This window comes from Mirounga leonina, unplaced genomic scaffold, assembly GCF_011800145.1.
Source record: "Mirounga leonina isolate KUSES-001 unplaced genomic scaffold, KU_Mleo_1.0 Mir_175, whole genome shotgun sequence".
Classification (NCBI taxonomy): Eukaryota; Metazoa; Chordata; class Mammalia; order Carnivora; family Phocidae; genus Mirounga; species Mirounga leonina.
The window spans coordinates 24,565,088-24,586,024 of NW_023270453.1; the positions used below are offsets into that span (position 1 = coordinate 24,565,088).

General features: G+C 53.5%; 1 protein-coding gene across 3 annotated transcripts in view; it reads right to left on the reverse strand.

The window, feature by feature from the left end:
- SRL (sarcalumenin) overlaps positions 1–20,543 on the reverse strand; it is a 38,179-nt gene extending 17,636 nt beyond the window's left edge. Inside the window, exon 1 of one of the 3 annotated variants that reach the window (XM_035022137.1) lies at positions 20,326–20,543. In XM_035022137.1, coding sequence (XP_034878028.1) covers positions 20,326–20,386 — 61 coding nt within the window. In that variant the 5' untranslated portion in view covers positions 20,387–20,543. Of the gene's footprint in view, positions 1–5,897; positions 5,920–20,325 lie in introns of those variants that run through there. The other 2 variants (XM_035022138.1, XM_035022139.1) reach the window with 2 other exon arrangements.
- Between the last annotated feature and the right edge of the window lie 394 nt (positions 20,544–20,937).

The window sequence follows — 20,937 nt, forward strand, 5'->3', positions numbered from 1 at the left end:
TTTGTCCTCCCAGCCAAGCTGCTAAAGTCAAGGTTAATCCCACCAGGACAGCTAGTCCCCAGCTGGACTCCAGCCCCAAAATGATTCACCCAGGGGACAGGACACAATGACGAGGGCACCAATCAGAGAGAACCATGGGATTAGGTGTCAAAAGGGACCCCCTCACAGACCAGACCAAGTGGTTTGATTTCACTAATCAGCAGCCTAAAACTCTGAGGAGTGGCTGCCCCAAGGCCACAGGGCTGGTTAAACCAATCAGCCGTGAGCTGGTTTTAGAAGCCAGCTCTTCACCAACTGAGCCTCATCGGCTTTCCTGGCACCGGGCCACCAACCCCCAGAAAGGAGAGGGGGTGAGCCAGCTTCTTAGTCCATCCTCTTCCTCCTCCCTTTAAAAGGATTTAGACTTCAAGACAATTGCTTTTAACCCATAAAGTCCAGAAAATTGACAGAACTCCACTCCCCTCTTCCCCATCCCTAATTCCTGGGAACTCTTGCTTTGGCGGCTATGGAAAGAAATCACCTACAATCCCACAACCATCACATATACACGTTCTTGTTGCTAATGCCCAGAGGATTCATGAATGCAGATGAGCACTCACTTTCCAAAGGCAAATACTTCTGGAAGAAGTAAAACCTGAAGTCTTCACCCCTCGGTGTGACTCAATTATTAAAGGGATAGCCTGTGGAAAACCCAGTTTTCCCAGAGATCAGCCCTGCCTGAAGTGGACAGAAACCCTTGTAGGAGTCATTGGACAATACTTCCTCCATTCAGAGGGGCAGATCTGGGCGGGAGAGGGAAGGCAGGAGGGAAAGGTACACGCTAGATCCCGAGACAGGTGGCTGGCCCTCCCCACCCAAAGACGTGGAGTCTCCCTGGAGTCTGGAGGATGACCTCTGGGAGGGCTGATGGTTGAGTTTTGGTCACCCGGGGAGAGACCTACTGGGAGTGTGGCTCCCGGAGGTCCTGGTCAGATGGCTGCCCTGAGTTCCGGCCAGAGCCACCTGGGCTTGCAAGTGAGGGGAGCAATGACTTACCAGACCCACCGCATCCCCAAGGCATGGAAGCAGGGCGGGGTCTGCTTGATTCTTGAGCTTTGGAAATGGATTTGACACTTTGCCCAGCCTGGGCCAGGACCACATCTCGGGGCTGCCCTCTCCCACGAGACCCAGACCCAGACCGGTCCCTGGATGGGGTCAGAAGTTAGGAGAGCTCCTCCGTGTCTCACTAACCAGCAGTGTGACCTTGGTCCTCAGTCCCCCTGCAGCAACTCCATTCATCCATAAAATGCGGGTAATGGGGCGCCTGGGTGGCTCAGTTGGTTGAGCGACTACCTTCAGCTCAAGTCATGGTCCTGGAGTCCCGGGATCGAGTCCCGCATCGGGCTCCCTGCTCGGCAGGGAGCCTGCTTCTCCCTCTGACCCTCCCCCCTCTCATGTGCTCTCTGTCTCTCTCTGTCTCAAATAAATAAATAAAATCTTAAAAAAAAAAAATGCGGGTAATAATACCTCCTTTGCTATCCCCTTCAAAGTATTTTAAGCCCCGGATGATGTTTAAAAGCATCTTTCAATGTCAGATATAATAATACTAATTTCCTAGAAGAGCAAAGATGCCAGGCCAAATCCCAAGTTCACTGAGTGGGCCAAAACAGAACAAGCTTCGGACAGGCGCCAAGCTGGCTCACCTTCACTCCACCCGTTCCAACCCTCTGTTTCTGGGGGGTCGGTCAGTGGGCCAGAACAGTCTTTCTGCCTGGGGCTCCTTCTCCTTACTCCCCTTCTCCCAGCCAGAAGCAGCTCAGACGAGGAGTTGTGGACATGCTGGAGGTAACCTGATTTTTTCCATGAGGTTCCAGCTGGCCTGGGACAGGAATGGGCCTCAGCTGTCAACACTCTTGGGGCCCAGATCTGGTCCTGCTGAGCCCCATGTTGACTCCTGTGGTGACTGACCCCCACTTCCAGTCAGCCCTGACTCACCCAGAAACAAGGCCATGCACAGCTTCCTCGCCCCCAACCTCCCAGACTCCTTCCATCCACCACGGAAGGGAGGTGACCGTGCATGTTGCCCCCAGCACAAATGCACCCCAGGAGGATGCCTAAGCAGACGCACTTGTGGGCTGCGTGCATCTGAGAACAGGTGAGAGGCTCTGCCTGGAGGAAGTGGCAGCTCTCAGAAGTGGCAACGCTGCAGCTGAAGCCACCACTGTGCCAACGTGTCTTCATTGTCCTTGGAATAAGTGAGCCCAGGGAGCAAAGCAATAAGCGCTTCAGAAATGACTCGGGCCTTGAGAAAGTAGCTTTGACCGAGCCACAGAGATGGAGCAAGAGTGGTTCTAGCTCCGCTTGAGTGGCGCTTCGCTTGCCCTGCTCGGCTGAAATCAGAGCTAATGTTGTTGCAGCTTTGAAGGGTCTGTGCAACCACAGGCGGGCCCTTCGCCCCTGTTAGCGGTACCTGGCCTCCCCCACACCTGCTCAGAAGGCGTCCTTAGCAGATCTCACCTCCAGCCGCAGAGAAGCTGTTTGCCCCCCAGTCTGCTCAGAGAAGGTTATGGAGGAAGATCAAGCCAAGGGCAGAGGCTAGAGCAGCGAAAACATGACTATTCTGCCCCGTGTGTTGCCCTGTATGCTCCGGCCCAAAGACCCTTCCAGCAAAACTGCTATCCAGATGCCAAGATGCAGATCTTTCCACCTTCTCTCCCAAAGGGCTTCACCAAGTTCGCAACAGATGGGCTCCACTCCTGGGTTCTCACACTCATGGTCCCAAACTTCATCTTGTTTTGGTTATTTTTGCATTGGAGGTTTGTAGCACTGGAAGGAAACTTAGAAATTAACTAGCCCAACTCACTCATGTCACAGCGGAGGTGACCGAGCCTGCTGGAAGCTGCCTACTGAGCTGGGGGCAAAGATGAACACAGGGGCGCCTGAGTGGCTCAGTCGTTAAGCGTCTGCCTTCGGCTCAGGTCATGATCCCAGGGTTCGGGGATCGAGCCCCACATCAAGCTCCCTGCTCAGTGGGAAGCCTGCTTCTCCCTCTCCCACTCACCCTGCTTGTGTTCCTGCTCTCGCTATCTCTCTCTGTGAAGTAAATAAATAAAATCTTTTAAAAAAAGCTGAACATAAACACAAAGTCCCTGGACCCTCACCCCCTCCCTGAGACCCAGGACTCCTGGGATCGCCCATCTGTTCCCCCCGTTGTTCCTATATAAGGCATAGCATCTCAAGGGCCAGCCGAGGGCTCTGACATCAGGCTGGGTCCCCGAGCACAGCTCTCAATGGAGATTCTGGGAAGGACTGGGGTAAGGTTCAAGCTCGAGGAGGCCATGGACGCTTGGCCCAGCCCCGCATTCCCCATGACTCCGGGTGCTCTGGTGTTACAGGGAGGAGAATGCAAGGAGGGGCTCACTGTCCCGTCACCAGGGGACAAAGGTCAGCTGGTTCCACAAAAGCTACATGAGATCAGCTCTTAGCTTCTGAGTTCAGGACTGCAGAGGCCAAAAAAGACCAGCCAGAAGAGGCTTCCAGAGTCTGGGTCACGAGGGAAAAGGAAGAAGACCTCTGCCCGCTTGCTGCTCCATGGACGGTACAAACTCCCTAAGCCTCTCAAGCACTTCAGAGCTTGGAACACCACAGGCAAAGAATATCCAGGCGGCTCTGTGGTAGAACATTCTAGAAATCCCATGTCTCCCCAGGGAACAGGCTTCCCGGTTTGTATCCTCAAGTGGTCTAGCCCACTGAACCTCAGACACGTGGGCCACGCTTTCCCAGTGAGAGGTGGCTCTGTCCCTCCCTCAGAGCTCCCCCTCTGAACATCCCCACCCCAGAGGAGAAATCATTTCAGGCAATCAAACCCAAGAGCGGCTTCCTTCTTGGTGGCGTTAGTGTTACCAAGGGCCTGAGCTCTCGTCTTGTCTCTTCAAACACTGAAACCAACCAAGGCTCTTGTCACCCAGAGCTTTCTTTTCCTTCAGCAGCCTGGTGACCATGCAGGTCAGGGCGAGCGGAATTCTAGTTCCCACGGGGCTCCCCTGGGGAGAAGCAGGTCAAAGCCAAGGGCAGGCCAGAGGGCGGGGCAAGAGCAAGTGAACATTCCGCACTCACTGTCCCCGGGATGACCCTTCCTGATCAACACCAAGGGCTCCACACAGGCCACATCTGAGGAGCTCCAGCCAGAGGCCTGCCTGCCTGCCAGCCGGGCAGGACCAGGGCCCCAAACCCTGCACCAAAGCCCGTTTCTGTGCCTACTGTAACAAAGCACAACCTGAGCAGCTTAAAGCAGTAGAAATGTTTCAATTCACGGTCAGGGAAGCCTTCTGAATCACTATATTGTACACCTGAAACTAACTGAACACTGGAAGGAGGGAGGGAGGGAGGGAGGAAGGAAATTAATGTATTGTCCCACAGTTCTGGAGGCCAAAAGTCCAAAATCAGGGTCGGCAGGGACGTGCTCCCACCAAAGGCGCTAGGGGAAACTCCTTCCTGCCTCTTCAGCTTCTGGTGGCTCCCGGCAGTCCCTGGCTCATCCACGTGGGTCTCCAATCTCTACCTCCATGGCACACGGCCTTCTCCCTGCGTCATTATTCTGCATCTCTTCTCCTTCACATCTAAGGGCTCCAGTAAGATTAACTCACTACATCTGCAAGGAACCTATTTCCAAATAAAGCCACATTTGGAGGTACTATAAGTTAGGACTTCAACCTGCCTTAATCCAACCCATAAGAGGTCCCGACGGCCACACCGCCGCCTGCCTGGAATGCCCTCCCGCCTCTCCTCAGGTCCAGCCGCACTTGCTCCCTCTTGCCAGCCTACAGCCTGCTGCCTCCATGATGTCCCCTGCTTCTCACCCCTCCAGGCCACACGGGTCCCCTCACCTCAACTGACTCAGGGTCCATGACCATCCACACCGAGCCAAGTGACACAGCCCCAGCCCCGTGTGGCTGTGACCTTCGGGAGGTGTGCATGTGTCCAATCTTCCCTCCTCGGTTGTCACTGACTCTGGGGCAAGAGGTAGACCCAAAGCCTCTTCATGTCCCCCCAGGGCCTGAGAAAGCCCTGAGCACCAGACTCACACAAAGAGCACCTGCAGAGTTCTCTGAGAAACCGCTTTCAGCCTCCATGCATTTCCAACCAGTCTCCCCGAGCGCCAGCCTCACTGTCGTCCACTCCCCCACTGCCTGGACCTGGCTAATTCCAGCTCACCCCTGGGAGGCTTCCCCGGGCCCCTCAGGACTGAGGTGCTTCTGCTCTGTGTTCCTACAGCACTTGTCACCCTATGTGGCAGCCTTTTTGGCTATGTCCCCATGCACGATAAGCCCCCTGGGGCCAGGTCCTACAAAGTGGGATTGCAGGTGTCCAGCCTGGGGCCTGGCAGATACCCCAGCACAGCAAACACCTATTGGATGCCCTGAGAGCACCAGACAGTGATGAGCCGCCTCCCCGGGGTCAGCCCTTCTCAAGATGTGGCTCAAGGCCATTTGCAAAAGGCTCACAGAGAAGTTTAGTTAAAAGGTCCATTCCTGGGCCATTCCTCAAACCCACTGAATCACACTCCACATGAGGAGGGGAACAAGGCTGATGCCCCTCACTCTGGGGACATTACGGGTCTGGGGTCTAGCCAGCCTTGCTACCCTGCGGAGAAGAGTACAGATGTGTCTGGTGGTGGGAGACCTCGAGGAAGCTGCCTGTGGGAAGGGAGCCTGGTGCTCAGGCAGAGCTGCCCGGTTCCGGGAGCAGCCCTGGGACCCTGGGACTCTCAGGGAGGAAGAGAAAGACAGAAGGACAGAGTTAGGGGCCAAAGTTGCTCTCCTAATAGGCAGTGGAGACTTGAGCAAGTATTTCAACTCTTCTGTGCCTGTTCCATCAGTAATAAAGTGAAAAAAAAAAAAAAATAGCAGCCTACCCACCTCCAGATTTGTGGTGCCTTCATTCCACAGCTATTGATGATGGAGCGCCTACTATGTGCCAGATAGTGGGAGGCTCAAATGACAGGTCATAGAGTTCTGAAAGCCAAATAATACTAGAAAAGTATAAGGTATTTCTAGGGGTGCCTGGCTGGCTCAGTCGGTGGAGCGTGTGACTCTTGGTCTCGGGGTCATGAGTTCTAGTCACATGTTGGGCATAGGGTTTACTTACAAAAAAAAAAAAAAAGGAAACATGTAAGGTATTTCTAATATTAAGACAAAATCTCCCAGGGCACCTGGGCGGCTTAGTCAGTTAAGTGTCTGCCTTTGGCTCGGGTCATGATCTCAGGGTCCTGGGATTGAGCCCCACATCGGGCTCCCTGCTCAGCGGGGTGTCTGCTTCTCCTTCTCCCTGTGCCCCTCCCATGTCCCTGCTTGTGCACGCACATGCACTCTCTCAAATAAATAAAATCTTAAAAAAAAAAAGTAATAAGACAAAATCTCCCAAAACACATCTCCACACAGGTATGTATACATTGGGAGTGCCTGGGTGGTTCAGTTAGTTAAGCGTCTGACTCTTGATTTCAGCTCAGGTTGTGATCTGAGGGTCGTGGGATCAAGCTCCACATAGGGCTCCACACTCAGTGGGGAGTCTGCTTGAGATTCTCTCTCTCTCTCTCTCCCTCTGCCCCTCCCACTCGTGCATCTCCTCTCTCTCTCTCTCTAGTAAATAAATACTAAAAAAAAAAAAAAAAAGATGGTGTACATCAATGTTCACAGAAGCATTACTCACAAGAGCCAAAAGGTGGAAACAACTCAAATGTCCATCATCTGATGAATGGATAAACAAAATGTGATCTATCAATGAAGTATTATTTAATGAATGTTATTATTATTATTCAATGTATATTCATTCCTTATGGAGTACTATTCAATGAATATTCATTCTTTGTTACTCAGTGGCATAAGAAGGAATGAGGTCCAGACACCTGCTACAAGGTGGGTGAATCATGGAGACATGATGCTCAGTGAGAGAAGCCGGACACAAGAGGCCACATACAATGTGGTTCCATTTATATGAAAGCCTAGAAGAGGGAAATGCATAGAGATAGAAAGCAGATTAGTGGTGCCCAGGGGCCGCCGGGGCAAGCTTGTGAGGAGTGAGGAGTGACAAGGACACAGCTTCTTTTGGGGGGTGATAAAAAAATGTTCTAAAATTGACTTGCTGATGGTTGCACGTATCTGTGAATACACTTAAAAACTACTGGACGTTGGGGAGGGTATGTGTTATGGTGAGCACTGTGAACTGTGTACGACTGATGAATCACAGACCTGTACCTCTGAAACAAATAATACATTATATGTTAAATAAATAAATAGTAAAAAAAAAAAAACTACTGAATTGCACACTTCAAATAGGCATATTACATATATTTGAATTATATCTCAATAAAGCTATTTTTTAATTGTATTTATTTATTTGACAGAGAGAGACACAGCGAGAGAGGGAACACAAGCAGGGGGAGTGGGAGAGGGAGAAGCAGGCTTCCCGCCGAGCAGGGAGCCCGATGCGGGGCTTGATCCCAGAACCCTGGGATCATGACCTGCGCCGAAGGCAGATGCTTAACGACTGAGCCACCCAGGCACCCCACAATAAAGCTATTTAAAAAAAAAAGATAAAGTGTTGGCAGCAACCTCTTTGACCTCAGCCGAAGCAACTTCTTCCTAGAAACATCGCCAAAGGCAAGGGAAGCAAGGGCAAAAATGAACTATTGGGACTTCATCAAGATAAAAAGCTTTTGCAAAGCAAAGGAAACAGTCAACAAAACCAAAAGACCACCGACAGAATGGGAGAAGATATTTGCAAATGACATATCAGATAAAGGGCTAGTATCCAAAATCTATAAAGAACTCATCAAACTCAACACCCAAAGAATAAAGAATCCAATCAAGAAATGGGCAGAAGACATGAACAGACATTTTTTTCCAAAGAAGACATCCAAATGGCCAACAGACACATGAAAAAGTGCTCAATATCGCTCGGCATCAGGGAAATCCAAATCAAAACCTCAATGAGATACCACCTCACACCAGTCAGAATGGCTAAAATTAACAAGTCAGGAAACGACAGATGTTGCGGGGATGCGGAGAAAGGGGTACCCTCCTACACTGTTGGTGGGAATGCAAGCTGGTGCAGCCACTCTGGAAAACTGTATGGAGGTTCCTCAAAAAGTTGAAAATAGAGCTACCATATGATCCAGCAATTGCACTACTGGGTATTTACCCCAAAGATACAAAAGTAGGGATCCGAAGGGGTACGTGCACCCCGATGTTTATAGCAGCAATGTCCACAATAGCCAAACTGTGGAAAGAGCCAAGATGTCCATCGACAGATGAATGGATAAAGAAGATGTGGTATATATATACAATGGAATATTATGCAGCCATCAAAAGGAATGAGATCTTGCCATTTGCAACAACGTGGATGGAACTGGAGGGTATTATGTTGAGTGAAATAAGTCAAACAGAGAAAGAAATGTATCATATGATCTCACTGATATGAGGAATTCTTAATTGCAGGAAACAGACTGAGGGTTGCTGGAGGGGGGTGGGGGAGGGATGGGTGACTGGGTGATAGACACTGGGGAGGGTATGTGCTCTGGTAAGCGCTGTGAATTGTGCAAGACTGTTGAATCTCAGATCTGTACCTCTGAAACAAATAATGCAATATATGTTAAGAAAAAAAAAAGAAGAAGAAGAAGAAGGTAGCGGGAGGGGAAGAATGAAGCGGGGGAAATCGGAGGGGTAGACGAACCATGAGAGACGATGGACTCTGAAAAACAAACTGAGGGTTCTAGAGGGGAGGGTGGTGGGAGGATGGGTTAGCCTGGTGGTGGGTATTGAGGAGGGCACATTCTGCATGGAGCACTGCGTGTTATGCACAAACAATGAATCATGGAACACTTCACCTAAAACTAATGATGTAATGTATGGGGATTAACATAAGAATAAAAAAAAAAAAAGATAAAGTGTTTTTGGTTCCTTTCTTTCTCCAAAACCTGAGCTAAACCTGTTGTCTGCCTTCAAAATCTATGCTGTCTAATCATTTCTCCCATTCCCAGCCTGTCACCTCTTACCTGGGATGTGAAACAGCCCCTCCCTGAGCTCCATGCCCTCCCCTCCTCTGCACACGCTCCATCGCTCCCTCCTCCACACAGCCTTGCTCTTTGGGGAGCAAGCACTCCAGGCCTCCTGCCCCCCTGTGCTCACTGTGCTTTCTGCAAGGAACGCTCTCCCCACACAGCCGCCTGGCACTCCCCTCTCCTCCCTAAGACTTGGCTCCTTGTCACCTTCCTGGCAAGGCCTTCTCCTGCCACCCCTGGTGATACTGTCTCCCGACTAGCCTTCCTCCTCCCCAACATAGTCTTCTTCTCCACTGCACCTAAAATAGTCCAATAAACTAAATAACTTACTTATTTGGTTTCCTCATCAGAGATTTTGTATCCCAGCACCTTGGACAGCCATTGGATGGGTGGGTGGATGGGTGGATGGATGGATGGTGGTGGCAAAATGTAAGGCCTTCCCTCCACTCAGTGGCAGAGAGTTCCAGAAGAGAGGAGATTCAAGACTGGGATTCGGAACCAGAGAAGTACCCATGGGTGAAGTCATTTAACCTGTGCAGGCCTATTTTTTGGTGATCAGAGGGTCAAAGGAGTAGCTGCCTTACCAGCTCAGAAGGTTGTTGTGATAACCATGAACTGGATTCCTGAAGTGAAGACCCTCCCCCTAAACACAAGGCATCTAATTAGAGGGGGATGTGGGCGGGCAAGAAGAGAGAACTCGCCTCGTGGCAACAGTCTCAGCAGTGGGCAGGGATGGGGACCCCAGGAGCTCCTTGAATGGTAGGGCATTTGGGGTCAGTCATTGCAGGAGCCAAGGCAAGTGGTCAGGAAGATGGGACAAGCCAGACAGAGGAGAGCGAGGAATGCCAGGCTAGGAACCCAGACGGCATTCACCAGTAAGCTTTTCTAGAAAGGCCAGCAGACCCTGGAGACCTGTCCCCATCCCTGCTCTCCTCCAGAACCACCATGACAAACCACAGAAAGGGAAACAGAGCTACAGCCACCAGCTTCTAGAGCTGCCTCTGGCCTGGGGACCCCTAAGTCTGTTGTGAGGAGACCCAGATACCCGCCCTTTCAGCTGGGTGCTCCTGCGCTGGAGAGGAGGAAGCAGAAAGGCAGACATGCCGGGATGACATGACACTGGCAGTGGACACACCCAGAAGTTCTCTTTCCAAGGGGTTAGGCCCTCAGAGGATGGGGAGGCACCTCCGTGTCCTGCTCACTCTCCCGCTGCAGCTGGACCGGGGACTCTGAGGGGCTGGGCACGGGTACTCACACAGGAGAACTGGGCCTAACGCTGCCAGGCCTGAGTCGCTGGCTTCTCGGCCTGCGGCTCTCTCCGTCACGCAACCAGCCAAGAACCAGAGCCCCTGGCCCCTAGGACAGGCCTACTCCAACGGGCTCTGTACCTGAGCACACCCAACAAGGAGCTGGAGAACTGCCCCCACCAGCCTCCCCAGCACCAGCGCTAGGCTGGGCAGCCTCCTGGAACTGCCTGCCCCCGGCCCGTTGTCCATTCACCCATTCAACACACTTGGGCTGAGTGTGTCAGCAGAGCTCCAAGCTGCTGGAGCAATTGCGTGGGCTGTGAGGCCAAAGAGAGGGCCAAGGAAACAGGTGCGATTTGCGCCCAGCAGAGGACCACCAGCCAGGAGACAGACGGGAACTTCACGTTCAGAGCCAGCAGCGGCTCAACTGTCGGGTCCGAGGCTAAGGAGCCAGAGAGGTTGAAGAGTGTCCCTTCCCCGCAATTCACATCCAGCAGGAACCTTAGAAGGGGACGCTATTTGGAAATAGGGTCTGGGCAGATGTAATTAAGATGAGGCCATACTGCATTAGGATGGACCCTAAGTCCAATGACTGGTGTCCTTACAAGAAGAGGAGAGGACACACGGAGACATAGAGAAGAGGCCACGTGAGGACACAGAGGCAGAGCCTGGAGAGATGCATCTACAAGCCAAGGAACGCCGAGGACGGACTGAATCTACCAGAAGCTGGAGGAGGCAGGAAGGATCCTCCTATAGAGCCTTCAGAGGGAGCAGGGCCCTGCCAACCCCTCCGTGTCTAACTTCCGGCCTCCAGAACTATGAGAGGTTAAATTTCTGTTGTTTGAAGGCACCCAGTTTGTGGTCGTTTGTTATGGTGGCCCCAGGAAAATAACACAGGAACAGCACTGAAGCCTGGCCCCACGAGATCTTCCCGACCCCTCTCCCACTAAGCCGCTGGGGCTGCCACCAGCCCCGTGGCCCCAGGCCTGTCCCACCTGCTCCCCTTCTCTGCACACTCAGGCTACTTATTTTTAGCCCCTGATTACATGTGCCTTACATGGTTCCCTATTCCTGTCATGAGCGGGGACTCTCTCCCCTCCTGGTTCGTAAGCTCTTTTGAGGACAGAGAATCCGAAGGATATTAACAGCCCTGAGAAGGGGCAGAGATATGGATGGATTCCCTTGATTATTCATGTTTCATGATATTTGAGGAAACCTGTGGCAGATGTCAAGCCAATGGGATAGCAGCGACAGCCTATAATTACTGCCATAGTCCTTCCAACCTTAAAAAGTATCTGATAGCAAAAACACGTTAAGCATCTGATAGCCATGTTTAAAATTTAGTCATGTAACAACCCCATGCTGTAAATAGGGCAAGTATTATTATCCTGCTTTATGAGCAAAAAAACAGGTGCAAAATGGGAAGGGGCTTGGTGGCGAATTTGTGGCAAAGCCGGTGCTTGCTCTGTACTCGGTTCCTGTGGGCTTGCCGTACTGTCCCCGCCCCTCTGCAGGCTGTCTGTCCTGCAACCCCGGGTGGGCGGCCTCGGGTGACAGGGCTCCAGATGAAGAGGCTGCTGGCCTAACTACCGATTCAGAAAGGAAACTGAGGCAGGAAAAGTCAGGAGAAAGGTGGATTTGCCCCTGGGCTTCTATCCTTGTCACAGCCTGTACCCAGACCCATGGCAAGGGCTATGACCCTTCTCCAATCTTTCCAGACCCCTTCCTGGTGTCTTGACCTCCTGGAATAAGCTAGAGAAATAAGTGGTCTTCTACCAGCTGACATAGAGGGTAGGAGGAAATGCAGGGACAAAACAAGAGAAGCCCCTCTGGCGGGCACAGATGCACAGGGCAGGCAGCTATGGGACCAGGTGCCCTCAGAGGCACGGTTTCCAAGGCAACGGCTTTGTCCAGTCTATACCTATTGCCATCTAGGGAAAATTCTATGGGGGACAACTGGGCTGGCTGAGATCCTAACGGAATGGCCACTTGGAAGAGGACCAGGGGCCCAGCTTTGGCAGTGAGCTGGTTGGGGGAGGGAGCACGGAGGGGGCTCCCAAACCCCAGGGCTCTCCCCCGGCCTGGTTCTGGGCTGAGCTCCCAACACAACCCACTTCCTACGGGCCCAGAACTCCAGGCCAGACTTTGCCTGCACCTGTTTGAGCTCAGAATGCAGTCCCTGCTCTAGAAGGATCCAAAAATATCTGAGAGGGAGAAGGGGAGGGGCTAGGGTATGCTGAGGGCCCAGGGAGAGCCACCTGGCTTAGCATTCCAGACCCTTTGCCCACCAGGGTGTCTGATCCCCCCAACAGGAGCCCCACAACCACGCCAGAGCTGGGCTCCTCCCACCCTTGCCAGCACAACGCTCGAAGCGTCCCCACTCCTGGTTCTGATCACCTTCCTACTCTGCCTGCACAAATCTGCTCCTTCATCTGACACTGTTTAGTACTTTCTACGAACCACACGAAACCATGCTAGGTGCTGATGCAGAGGCAAGCCAGTTAAATAAACACACAGCCCCTGTTCTCTTGGAGCTGACAGTCTAGTGACTGTCCCCTTTCTCCCAGTCCAGCTGAAACCCTGCCCCTCTGTGAGGCCGACCTTCTAGCCCTCCTCTGAACTCCAACCAGAGCCACCCGGGGAGCGGGGGGTAGTTACATTTTCTCTCCCTGGGTGTCATCGCCCCAAATAGAAGTCAGCTCCTAGGGGCAGAGACACAGCCCATTCCTGCCTGAGGAGTGTGGCTAGCCAGGGCCTCGGGGCTGGAAAGTTGACTTTTCAGAGGGGGTCCCCATTGGCCCACCTTTCCCACCTCTCTCCACTGTGTTCCTCCTCTCAGTTGCCGCTGCGTGCCCCACATCTTTTTTAAGTTTTTGTTTTCAATCACACTTTGTTCACATGGTGTTCTATTAGTTTCCGGCGCACAATACAGTGATCCTACACTTCCACACATCACCCAGTGCTCATCACGACAGGTGCGTTCCTTCATCCCCATCACCTACTTCACCCCCCTGCCACACACACAAACTTCTCCCCCTCAGTACCACCAGTTTATTCTGTAGAGTTAAGAGTCTGTGTCTTGCTTTGTCTCTCCTTCTCTTATTTTCCCTTTGCTCATTTGTTTTGTTTCTTAAATTCCACATATGAATGAAATCATATAGTATTTGTTTTTCTCTGGCTGACTTATTTCTCCTAGCATAATACTCTCTAGCTCCCTCCATGTCGTTGCAAATGGCAAGATTCCATTCTTTTTTATGGATGAAGAATATTCCATTGTATATATATATAATACTTTATGAATTCACCTACCGATGGACACTTGGGTGGCTTCCATACCTTGGCTACTGCATATGATGCTGCCGTAAACATCAGGGAGCATGTATCCCTCTGACTTCTCATACTTGTATTCTCCAGGTGAATACCCCGTAGTGTGATTGCTGGGTCATAAGCCAGTTGCATTCTTTTTTTTTTTTTAAGATTTTATTTATTTATTTGACAGAGAGAGACAGCGAGAGAGGGAACACAAGCTGGGGGAGTGGGAGAGGGAGAAGCAGGCTTCCCGCGGAGCAGGGAGCCCGATGCAGGGCTCGATCCCAGGACCCTGGGATCATGACCTGAGCCGAAGGCAGAGACACTCAACGACTGAGCCACCCAGGTGCCCCAGCCAGTTGCATTCTTATATCACTTGCTGACCACATACTGCCCCTCACCCTTAATCATGAATTCATTCTGTTCCTAACCCTGGGTGGGCTCCCCAGGGCGGGCCCCGTCTCCCCTTTTTCCAGGACTCTGCACTGGGCCCTCCCTCTCCCCAGGGCTCACCACGCAGCCCACACCCACTCTGTGCCCTGTAGCATTCAGAGTTGACAGAGAACAAGAGGGTCAGTGCTGTCGAGGTTGTAAAAGACAAGGACCCCCAGGGGGAGGGTCCACCTAGCATGGAAGGAAAAAAGCCTTTTCTTATTGCATAACACCCTTGCTATGAAGCTGGGGGGCCTGCCTCAGCAAGGCCAACATTCCACCCAAAATCCTCCTGGGCCCCAGGATTTGGAGCAGAAGGAGCAGCACTATGTTTTCGTGTGGCTCTGATGACATGGTTCCAGGGAAGACAGGAAGGATGGCTCCTGGGATGGCACCAGGCAGGAGCTGCCCAAAGGCACCATGGTCCCCTGGTCTTCAGAATCAGGCCCCTGGGCACGCCCGCCCTCTGGGCAGCGTGGGGCAGCCTCCTCTCCACACAACTAGGAAGAGCTTGAGGGCCCTGGAGAGGAGGCTCTTGCAAGGCCTGGCTGGGGTATGAACGGCTGACCTCCTAACAACTCCGCACTTTCAGAGGCAGGAACAGGTTCTGCTGCCCAAGCCCCCAACTCTGAGACCAGGCCACTCAGGAAAGGCTGCTTGGGAGCCCTCTGCGAGGATGAGGAAGTGACAAGCATGGACAGGTCCCTGCCTGGGACCTTGACTCTGAACAAAACCACCTTCAGGGCTGGAGAGGGATGCGGCTGAAACCAAAGGGACAGGACTTCCCTGATCCCAAAGTGAGCCCTACTGATGGGCTTGGCAAAGTCTTCCCAGCCAGGAAAACACCCCAGAGGGAACCTGAGCCTGGGCCTGTCTCTGTTGCACAAGAATGAGAACCCAGGCTGTCATCCGGGGAACTCACTGCAAGCCTCTGAGCCAGCTCCCGCTAAGTCACTGATCCTGACGGAGTCCAAACACAGAGCTTTCCCGTCGCAGGCCCAGGGAACAGTTGCTGAATGGACACCTTAGATGGTGGAGCTTGGGGTCGGACTTAGCCCTGGCTGGAGAGGGCCAGCCCACCAGGGGCCAACATTCACTGAACCAAAAGACCGGTTCACTGACTTGGTCTCTGGGCTCTGCCTGGTTTTCCTCCAGCACCAGAGACCAGGTTCTGGTCTTGGTCCTGCTGTTCCATACCAGGCAACTTGGGGCAAACAGCCTTCTCTTCCACCTCATAGTCTGGTTCCTTCCCCCCACCCCACCCCGTGGCCCTCCGGGCCCTCCACAGCAATCCCAGGGAAGCCAGAGAACCCTCCCCCCTACTTGAGCTCCCTCACTGGCACCGCAGCTCCTGAGTTTACCTCGAAGGTGCAGTGTCCCTCTGAGGTCTCCACGATGCCATGGCATGTGTCCCCTAAGACCTGCCCCACCCTCCCCACACGTCTGACACCTTGGTCACTTCCTCTCCACCTTGTGTCCATCAGTCCTTCTCTCTCCTAGGACCCTCACCACTGGCCCATAAACACACTTAGTCTTTCTAGTGTTGAAAAGGAAATTTGCTACCTTTGCAAACCCCCTACCCATGTACTCCTCCATGTCCTCTATCCCTCCTGAGCCCACTGCCCCAAATGTGTCACCTCTGCACCCTCCCTAGATGCACATAAGGCCTTCATGCTCTGCCAGCGACCTCAGTGATATCAAAGCCGACACCTCATCTTCTTCGGCATCTCTGTGGCATTCCATCCCTTCAACCATCCTTCCAGAATGCACCCTTCCCTTGCCCTCCAGGTCACGGTCTCTTCCAGGGTCCCTTTCCCTCTTCCTGAAATCCACTCATCTTCCTCGTCCCATTACTTGAATCTGGCGCTGCCCAGTGACCATCCCTCAATCTCTTCTCTCTCTGCAACAACTTCCTTCATGACCTCACAGCCTCATCTTCACCCGACTGGATCTCATCTCTGGATCTCCAGACCTGACTTTCAATCCTCCAATATCCAGTATCTCCATCCAAATGTCCCTGTAGCACCCCAAATTCATAACAACCCAAACTGAACTTTTAAAATCTATTCTTTTATGTTCCTGGTTTTGTTTTTTTTTTCTTTCTTGGGGGCAAGATCAGGTCTCCAGCAACCTACACTAGACCCGTGAGGGCTCCCTTTGGCCGGAGACCAGTAGACTCCATCCCAGCTATCTGCTGGGTCTGTCCCTCCTCTCTGCCCCCCACTCTCACATGGAGTTCACACCTTCTAACCTGCATTTCTGACAGGGTCCTCCAATCAGCCTCCCTCATCCTCCCCCTCCCCACAAACACCTGCTGGAGGGATGCTTCCCAAGCCCTCAGTGGTTGCCCGCCACCCACAGCACAAAGCCATCTCAGCAGCCAAGTACGCGAGGCCCTTCACGGTTGGCCCAAACCAGCCTTCCAAGTAGCTTCCCCACAATCCCCACTTCACTCTGCCTGCCCTTCTTCCTGCTCAGTTCTTGCCAGAGCCCTAACCTTTCTTGATGGCATGAGTTCACTCATCCTGTCCCTTGTGTGGAATTCTCTTCCTTCCATTGTTCCATGGCTGAATGCTACCTTCTTCAAGGCCCATCTCAAATATCCCCTCATTTGTAAAACATTTCCTGATCCACTCAGTTAAAAATAATCTCCCCAGGTGCTTCCACCCCACCTCACTCCACCTGTACCTCCCTCATGATGCTCACGCGTGTCCTGCTTGTGTGCGTGCAGGTACAAGATGGGAGACGCCCTATCTCCCAAACTGGAGGTAAGCATGCCAAGGACACAATGCCTGTCTGGATCCCCCCAGTACCACGCCTAAACAATAGGAGGTATGCCATAAATCTGGAATGATTAATACATGGTGAGATGTGGTGAGGTGTTTGAATGAAAGGCTTTGCACTCAAGCAATATATAAATGTAAGGGGTTGTGCAGGGAGTGGGTCTGGATTTGGATTTGGAGCTGTCCAGGAGAGAGCTTAGCCCAGCATCCCACAGCAGCAGACCCCACACCTGCCCACCATACCGCCACACCCTCATTCCAGGCCAGGAGGTACAGCACCCAGACCCTGCCCTTGGCCCTGGGACCCTACCAAAGAGGAAGAGTCATCTTCCTCCTGTGTCCATAGTGATTAGGCTCCTTCTCAGCCCACCACACCTAAATGAGCACCAAATGGCCAGGGGGATGCAGCTGGCCTCATCTGACCTCCTTCTGCGGGAGCAAGGAGACCTGAATTCCAGCTCTGGCCCTGCCTTGAACTAGCTGTGTGACTTTCACTGTCACACCCAGATGTGGGACAAAACCAGCATTTCCCAAACTCTGGTTCCACAGACCACCAAGCAAGGTGTGCACATCCACTGGCAAATCCCAGTGAATGCTTTGTAGACTCGTTGTGGGAAGTGGCAGACGAGATGCTCCCTATGGGCTCCTCCAGCTGCACTGAGCCAGGAGTCAGGGAAATCACTGGAGACACAGTTTGCAGGGGGGCTGCCAAGGCTTCTGCTTTCTCCCCAAGACCTCTGAGGTCATGACCTTCTCTCAGTAGCCCTCCCCATGGTGGGTCATGGCAGGAGGGCTGTCCTGTTGAGGGAACATGAATACACAATCTTTCTGGAGATAACCAGCCTGGAGCGGGTGAGGAGGGGCCACAAAGGGGTTCCGGACAGACCCTCATCTCTCATGGAGGGGCAGGTCAGCCCCAGCGTGCACCAACTTCTCCCCATTGGGATGGCAGGGTGGAGGCCAGAGCAGGCTGCAAGTCTGCAAACCAGGGCTGGGCTGGAGAAGGATGAACAGACTCAGAATCTCCATCTGCCCCACTCTTTGCATCAAGCAGGCAACAGGAAGCAAAGATGTCCCGAATCCAGCCTAACAAACACCACTGGCTTGAACCCAATTGCTTCCTCAGCACTGGCCACTCCCCACACCACCCCACCCTCGGAGGAGTCAAAGGATCAGAGGCATCCGGAGGAAAGCTCCCCACAGGCAGCCTCTCCAAAGGCAGAGGGAGTTAGGTGGCCATCAGAGAGAGAGAGGCTGAGGGGAGGACAGGAACTCTGAGGTGGGGGGAGACGGCCCTGGGCTACACATGCCTGTCCATAATTCACTGCCCAACCTTGTGTGCATCTCTCATGCCTCTGGCTTTTGCTCTTACCTCAACAATGAGGGGACACAGTAAAGCAACTCAAGGCTGCTTTCCCCTGTCCTTGAGCAGGCCTGTCACCAGGCCAAGTCCCCAAGACAAAGAGGAGGACCCCAGTGGTCACAAATGCCTGGGGGCCACGGATGGTGGGGTGGAGACTCGGGGGGTGCCTGGTGATCGGGCCCTGGCAGCTCCAGCTGTTCCTAGCATCAGGAGAGGCCCTTGGTCCCTTGCTTGGGAACAAGAAGAGACTGCCATGGTCCAGGAGACCACAGAAGCAACATGGGGACCAAAGAAGGAAGGGCAGCTTCACCCCCCAGGAAGCAGGAAGTAGGTTAGAGAAAGCCCACCTGCGATGCAGTGAGGGGCAAGCATCCAGGGGTAGGGTGGGAAGTTCAGGAGCAAAGCTGCTGCCCTTGGGCAAGATGACATTTACTTAGTGGCACAATTCTAGGGGGAAATCAACCAGTAGGAAGGACTGTCATTATAGGGGCAGGGAGAAGCCACCCTTAGGCTTGGAACCTCCCAGTGGGTGCAGGAGAGAGCTGTCTTTTAGGGTAACCTAAAGCTGGAAAAGTGATAAAATCCACCCCCGGGGAAGAACCCAGAGCACAAGTGGTGAGCGGGAGTGAGGAGAGAGGGCACCCTGCACGTGGTAAGCAAGGCCTCCCTGGAAGCCAGGCCAGGGGCACACTGCAGAGTCCAGGAAGGAAAGAGCGTGCACAGAGAGGATCTTCACACAAAGTGCCTGCCTGCCTCCTTTCCCCACAGCAAGATCCCCCAGTGAGACCCGTGGAACATTCCAGATGTCCAGTTCCCTCGTTGGGAGGAAAGATGAAGGATGTCCCTAAAAGGCTAAAAGTCCCTGGGCCGGCTGTGTGGAAGCAGGGGAGGTGGCAGCTGGGGCTGGGCAGAATAGGGCAAGGGCTGTGAAGGGGAGCTCAGGATCCAATTACACTGCTGTTTCCATACTTAGCCACCTGACAGCCGCTTGGCATCCTCACCGCTCCAGCCACGGCAGCCCTGCAAGGCCCAAATTAACTCAAGGGCAGACAAGGGCAGGACCCAGCGGTACATGCAAGGCCGGAGCCCCCCACCTTGATCCCTAACCCCCCAAGGGAACACCTTCTGCTTCTGCCCACCACCTGCTTGAGTGGCAGGGGCTGGGACCTCAACAAACAGAACCTCAAAGGTTGGAGAGGCTGGGGCTCTGGACCCCATGGTCCCCTGTGCATCTGAAGACTGCCAACTCATGGCAAGACAAAGCAGGAGACCCAGATTCCTGGGGACACCCCAGATCACCCCTGAAGCATCCCCAAGGGGGACCCAGCCCCAGGAGTCTCAGGAAGAGAGAGGTGGCAAACCCTCTGGTGTCCTCTCCATCCCTATAAATAACTCGCATGCTGTAACCTGAGCCTCCACCTCTGCCACACAAAGTGCTGAGATCCCAGAGGAAAATCCATGCACACGGGCCCCCCGCCCCCTTCCAATGAAGCCCCCAGCCTGGCTCAGGGATACTCTGGAGTATCCACTCCTCTCCTGAACTCTGTGCCCAATCCCCAACTCCATCTCCAATCCCATACCAAACTGACCACCTCCTCTATCCCACCGTTCCCCAGACAACCCCAATTCTGTCCACTGCACCCGGTCCTCAAGTATGCAAAGCCAGCCCCCTGCCCAATCTCCACCAAGTAGGAAGGCAACATGACTGAGACTTCAGGGCCCCCCCAGCACCAGGACTGGGTTCTTTTGTCCGTCTAGGAGGGTCCCCTAGTCTTAACTTTCGGGGTCCCCTTCCCCAGCATCTACTGGCCAGACCTGCCCCTTGGCTCCCGGCCCTTGGCTCAGGCCTCACACCTGCCCGCACCTCTCAGTCCACGGCTCCCACTTCCTCTGGCCTCCTGGTGAGCCCCTGACTGCTCTTGGGGTCTCTGGACCCAGTTTTCTCCTGGGCCCCAGGGAGAAGGGGATGGAGACGATGATGAGACCAGCCCGGAGTCAAGGTTTGCCGTCAACTTCAGGAGCCACAGAGGAGGCCTCATCCTCCATCTATCACTCGGGCCTCCCTCCCCCCTCGCCCCCCGCAGTAAACATAAAACCTCTGGGCACGTGGGGGTCACCGTCTGGCCTGGCTGACAGGGGTGAGGGCCATAATACCTGTTTGTCCTGGGGGCAGGAGCGACGCCACAAAGCAGCAGAGCAGGACCAGCGTCCTCATGGTGACTGCCAAGAGAGCCCAGCTGCTCCTCGCCTCTATTTATAGGGCGGGTGGCGGCGCAGGGTGGGGGAGAAGGGTCACACAGTCACTAGGGCAACTGGGTGGACGTGATGAAGAAGCAGCGCAGACCCTGACAGGCTGTGCAGAGGCTCACTCTGCCACGGCCCGGCCAGCTGCCTGGCCCCAGAAGGCACGGCCCTGCCGGATTCTCTACCCCCAGCAGCCCTGGGGTCATGTGACATGGGTCACAGGGCAGAGGTGGTGGAGAAAACGTGGGGCATCCCTTGGGTTAGGTCTAGGGGCTAGGAACCCAAGCCTTCGCAGTATCCGAGCTAACTTGATCTGAAGTCTGCGACAAAGTCACTGACCTTCACATGCCTCGGTTTTGTGAATGAAGGAGCTGAAGAGCAAAGCCAGAGAGATTCTATGTGATAGCCACCTACCGTCATCCCGGCCCCTCCCCAAAGGTCAGGAAGGTGAAGACACAATGGCCGGTTAAAAGGAAGCTGCGACATCTGACCTCTGAGGTCGATGGCTAGGAGCTTAACCTT